Source organism: Pholcus phalangioides, unplaced genomic scaffold (genome assembly GCF_987345545.1).
Source record: "Pholcus phalangioides strain wild (caught in Gottingen) unplaced genomic scaffold, Ppha-v1.0 ptg000017l_1, whole genome shotgun sequence".
Lineage (NCBI taxonomy): Eukaryota > Metazoa > Arthropoda > Arachnida > Araneae > Pholcidae > Pholcus > Pholcus phalangioides.
The window spans coordinates 3,820,040-3,826,039 of record NW_028301610.1 but is presented as its reverse complement, the minus strand read 5'-3'; the positions used below and the strand labels follow the sequence as shown (position 1 = coordinate 3,826,039).

General features: G+C 32.1%; 1 protein-coding gene across 1 annotated transcript in view; it reads left to right on the top strand.

The window, feature by feature from the left end:
- Positions 1-627: 627 nt before the first annotated feature.
- Positions 628-6,000, top strand: part of LOC149072120 (protein O-mannosyl-transferase Tmtc3-like) — a 138,878-nt gene continuing 133,505 nt past the window's right edge. Inside the window, exon 1 of the mRNA XM_089246176.1 lies at positions 628-1,131. Within this exon, the coding sequence (XP_089102302.1) occupies positions 1,066-1,131 (66 nt within the window). The 5' untranslated portion in view covers positions 628-1,065. The remainder of the gene's footprint in view (positions 1,132-6,000) is intronic.

Below are 6,000 nucleotides of genomic sequence, written 5' to 3'. Positions count from 1 at the left end.
GTAAGAACAAAAGTTAAAATTTTAATTATAAAAGTGGGTGGATCGAAATAAAATGTTGACAACTAACTGGTAATAATCAAAAATACTCAATCGTTGTTTAAAACATGAAAAAGCCCACAAATATAATATCTCGACTAATATTTTTGCTTTCAATCTTCCATAGAAGATACAAGACTTTCTTCAGAAATTTATGAATAATTCAAAAGATTTCTATTTTTTTATATATGTTTATATATCGTTTTTAGCAGCTGTTGGAAATTAGTTTTTCTTATATACGAGAAATAAAAAAACATCACGCCATCGAGAGAAGAAAAACAAAAATGGCAGGTTCTTATTCCGTATAAAAATAAATAAATAAAATAATCCAACGTTAACGAAAAGTTCGTGCCGCTAAATGTTTGATGGGTTGGAGGCGCGTTGCGGTTTTATGTTGTGTTGGGTGGTGCGTGTGTCCGTCTCTTTTAAAAACTTTATCTAGCAACTCACTCGAAACCTCTCTGGGATCTTCCAGACAAGAATGGGAAAAGAAACAACAAAAAATAGTATCCATCCGCCAGGAGCGCTTTCAGCTTCTTGGGGGCGGCCCGACAGGTAAGGGCCCAAGTAGTAAACGAAGCGGCGCAAAACAGCTCTATGACGTAATACTACGTCTATGGAAGGGAAGAGTGAAACCTCGCCGCGATCCCAACTCAGCCGCCAGAACTTAGTCAGACTTTGTCTCGAGAACACGTCACGAGTCTCTCTCTCTCATTGTTCACGAGAGTTTCTCGTGCTTTACACTTCATGATTTCTAGTTTCCAGAGACTTTAATAACATCCATTTTTTTAATATTAAAAGTCGAATCAACTTTTCTGACCAAGAAAATGGTTACGGACAAAGCAAAAAAATCAGCAGATGAACTCACGTGTTCCGTAGAGATGTGTTCTGGGGAACACGTAAACTTGAACTTTGTTTCCGAAAAGTAAATAAAAAGGAAGAAATCCTCATTTTATTTATTTTTAAGTGAAAAAGAATTGATTAAGTTTGAGCGAGTTTTTGAATTGTTTCGCTAAAAATAAAGAGAACATGAAGAAATCTGAATTTCATAATAGGAAAACCAACAGGTTGCAGGTGAAAAAGCCGACGGGGAAAGTAAGTAATTATTTTTTTATGGATTTTATTTTTTGGATTATTTATTTTTCGGTTATTTTTTTGAATTTTGATGTAAATATATTTTCCGATGTAAATAGTTTTAATTAATGATTTTATACGGAACGCCGATGCGATGCCATCGAACCGGAATGCCGCGACTCTGATTGCACAGTGGTCGGTGCTTCAAGAGTCCGTACTCGGACTGAAATGCAATTAAGTTTTTTAGCGTTGAAGTAATTTCTCGAGTTTATTATGTCACCAAAAACATTTTTATACATATTGTTTAAGAAAATATACTTTCCAAGCACACATATTCTGTAAACTGTAAAAAAAGTCAGATTAATATAATAAAAATACAAAGATCACTGTCGTGAAAAATAAATATCAATCAGTACAAACGTTGTCGATTACAGAGTTTTGAATTTTTATTTTAGAAATATCGTCTGAAACTTTTTTTTCGACCTGTGTAGTTACTTATAAAAGATATAATGGGGAAAAGAAAATTAAATTTTGTCGGATCATAATAAAATAATTTTTATGTGATTCGACATGAAATTTCTCATCAATTGTTATTATTGATCTATTTTAACAATTGATGAGGTTTTTTAAATGTACAACGGCTTTCAACATAATAAAACATTTATAGAGATTATTCATACGACCTTTTTTTGTTATACTAAAATGATGTCGTAGGGAAAAAAAAGACCATTGAATATGCAGTGCTTTGTTTGCTATTTATTCAATTACTGCTGTCATTCTTTCCAAAGAATATGGAAATGATTTTTACAAATATCATCTGAGGTATCATTGAAAACGTATTTGAAATGAATGGAGATTATTGAGCGTGCGTAAATAAATTTTTTGTGAGAAAATATTCAAAATATAACCTCAACTGAAAAAGCTCAAATGAAGCTCGTCTAAATGGAACTTTTACTAAAAAATATAGTATAGTACTTCGCATAACTCTGGATACAAAGTGTTTTCTCGAGCTTCACTCTTTCTTTTTATAATAATAGTCACCACTGCAAAGTTATAGAACTGGTATAGAATTTTTCTTTGACCAAAGATGGAAGATTTTCTCTGAAATTAGTTCTAACAGCTTTTTCGGACCTAAAGTGATTCTTTGAAGTGCTATATTTTCAAATAAAGTTTCCATTTAAACGCATTTCATCACAATTAAAAAACAAAAAATCAAACCAAACAATAATAGTAAAGCAGAGTTGACGTTTTGGTCAGTCAATGTTTAAAACGTTAAACCATTTGTTTAAGTGTCCAGCGATAATCAAGCTGTGGCACACGCGCCAACCGTGGCACGCGAGTGTATCTATCAAAATGTTGGGAAGTACTTGAAGATTGAAAAAAATATGCTTTTACCACACTAAGAAATCTTTTTGACTGGAAACTATCAATTCCGTATTTGTAACTTACACCGAATTCACAAGCTCCGAGCTCATATACTCATATAATACATCAGTTTACAATGTTTACAATCTCATAAAAACTGAGGTCGCAGAAACAATTTAATAAAACCAAAATAAAATAAGAATTTGAAATTTTATTAAAACTTTTTTGGTCACTGCGAGGTTTTTTTTAAAAATATGTTACATCATGCAACCACGAATATGAATAATGATTCAAAATGAGAAACGCGTAGGATTTTTGGTCATCATATTGACAGGGGTACGGAAAACGTTCGCCACTACTGAGCTAGTCAGTAGATTCTTGTATAAACCCAGGTCATCCCAAACAATTTAGTTGCATAACTATATAGCTATTCACTGTACCGATTCTCCTGTAGACACGTTATGATGGTATTCATTTAGGGCAGTTTAGTTTAAAAGGGACTGCGGGAAAAATGTCCTTTGTGTATTAGATATTTGTGATACCATCGTATAGTTTAAACATGTATGTATTTTACATACTTGAGCAACGCTCGATCAACACATTGATCACTACATTGTTAAGGTATTTAATATGTTTATATAAAATTTATTCAATTTTATTCAAATTTATTTCAAATTTATTCAAGGTTTCAATTAACGATAACAAATTGTTCTACGCAATTTCACGCAGAAGGTTGCGTAAAATGCACATCATACGAAAGTTTCAAGGGCCAGTTAAACTTTGATAAATTTCAAAAGCTTATTTTGTCTATGAAGGTCTGATAATATAAAAATTAAAGAAGCACATGCTGAAGCCCTGATAAAATTTTTGGTCTTCTGGGGGGAAAATACCACCAAAAATGCAACATCCACCGAAATTTGCTGATTTTCGGTCAAACGTTAATTAAGCGTATTTAATGAGACTCAAGTATTTTGAAATTATTATGAATCACCTGTAGCAAAAAAATAGTGAAACTTTTTAAAACACTTGAAAGCATATTTTATAAAAAACATGATGTATTTTCTGCTCTGGACGACAATTTACTCGTTGCGAGCAGCGTAAATGCTTATGCTCTGCGTACGAGTCTGATTCTAGAACAGTTTACTTTACTGACTGTAAGAATCAAACATTGATCAGTTGGCTGAAGTAGAACAAAAATCACATTTCACCAATGTGCTCTTTTAGAACAAACAAATGAAAGTTATGGCCGATTATGCATTGATAACACTTAAATTGCAACAAAATGATAGTATACTTTAACGAATTAGGTTTCAGTATAAGAGCAGAGAATTCACTCTGAATGCGCTATATCATTATTATATTTTAGTCAGGTCGACATTCACATTCTTGGAAAATTATTTGATAAATTAAAGTTCAACGCATTGGCAGCAGTGGAAGATGTCTAAACATTTTTTCGTAACTCAAATAAGTACATGATTGTACTTGTGACGTAATTTTCGCTCTGTTTAATATCTTACGGCAAGTCTTTTTCGTAAATATTTCCCTGAATCGGCATATGTGTTACATTTTTCCTTCAACACCAACTTAATCTTCATACAATTAAAAATAATGAAACCCTTTTTTTGCATTACCATTTTAAATGTACTTTTTAAGTGCAATGAAGGGTGACTTCACACCCAGAATTTTTTCTTCTCCTCAGCGATATCCTATATTACATCCGTAACTATTATCCTGCCGCAGAGGGCGATATTTCTTAATTTAGGAAACACTGGTGCAGAAAAACTGTATTTGGTGATTTTCCATCAGAATTGGTGGTCATAGGGGGACGCAGGGTGTAACATAAGAGGGAGGGACACGTGCTCTTCCCCAACGCGAAAAGAAATTGAAAACATTTTTTTAAAAATAATTTTGTAAAAAAATAAATAATTAAAATATCAAAAGAAAAATCTTTGCATATGAGATATTTTAAATGCTTTTATTATGATATGATATTTAAATGATATTTTAAATGATATTATTTAAATGCTTTTTGAAGAGAGAGGTTAGTAATTCAAAATTTCTCTGAAATAGATTCATATAATCCCTTTTCCTAAATCTTGCGTGTTCCCTTCCAACGATCCTGTGTACACCTCTGAACGTACAGTCTATATTGGTGATTTCTGTATTAAGCTTAACTTTCAGACATGAGTGCATATACTCAAAAGTATACTCACTTAGATACTCAAAACGCATACTCTCACTTAGATACTCAAAACGCATACTATCACTTAGATACTCAAAACGCATACTCTCACTTAGATACTCAAAACGCATACTCTCACTTAGATACTCAAAACGCATACTCTCACTTAGATACTCAAACGTATACACACGTATGTACTCAATACACTAGGGTTTTGAACCGGTACTCCGCAAAAATTTTCAGAGAAAATTGAAATTTTTTTTCTGAAGCAGCCCAAAGTTCAATGTCCAAACAAAAATTCAGACTCTATACGAGTAGTATACTGTATATCATATAATAAGGGGGATCATTCAAGTATTACGTCAGCATCGATAGGGGTGGGGGGGGGTTCGAGTTTGTTGACATTTGATGAGACGGGGGGGGGGTTTGAATGATGCTTACGCCATCAACCACCTTTATAAAAATATGAATTATTCTTAATGGCATCTTTGCTGAGTGTGCCAAAAACGAGAAAACGTTTCCCTAATTTCTGGGCACCTGAACTATCATTTATAATGCAATGGTTTTCCAATTGAAGCTGTATTCAAACGTGCAAAACAAATGCTTTGGGTATCAAGTCTTGCCAGCTCTGCTTTGGTTGAAAATACTCTTTAAAGCTCTGTGGATTTATAAACCCTGATCTAAGAAATTTTTAGGGTGAAAATAAATGAGTTTAATTAGTGCATTAACAAATGCTGCGTGAGAATTTTTATATGGAATAAATTTTGGGCGGAACAGAAAATTTAAAATATCAAAATAGATATTTTTCCTCAGTAATTATCATTCTGAATATAAAACCCTTTAATCTAAATAAAAGTAAGTGTTTTGTTATTTATAACATATCTATCAAAGTTAACAAAAACTATTTGACATTATTGACAGTAAGATTTTGATAGTTTTAATACCGAGTTAGTTTCTGGGGTCAAAAACCTAACCCTGATGCCCTATCATACATATTTTGAATAAACAGCTCTATTTCACTTAGCAAATTGAACACAGGTAATGAGTAGCTTAGATAAATAAACCATAAAATTATATTTTATATGCTCTAGGCTCTTATGTTGAAGAATTCAAAATTGCAAATTATAATTAATATTTTGTTTTAATTGTTGTAATAAATTAATGTTTAAAAATAAAACATCGTAATATGCAAAAAAGTAAGTTTTTCATCATGTTGTATACCTATTGTGTTCAAAACATTATCAAAAGGCATTCATTTAGGTTTTTGACGGTTTTCGACAGTTTTTGACAGTTTAAAAAAGTTTTTGACGCTTGTCATGTCAGAAACCCAACCCTGGTTTTAA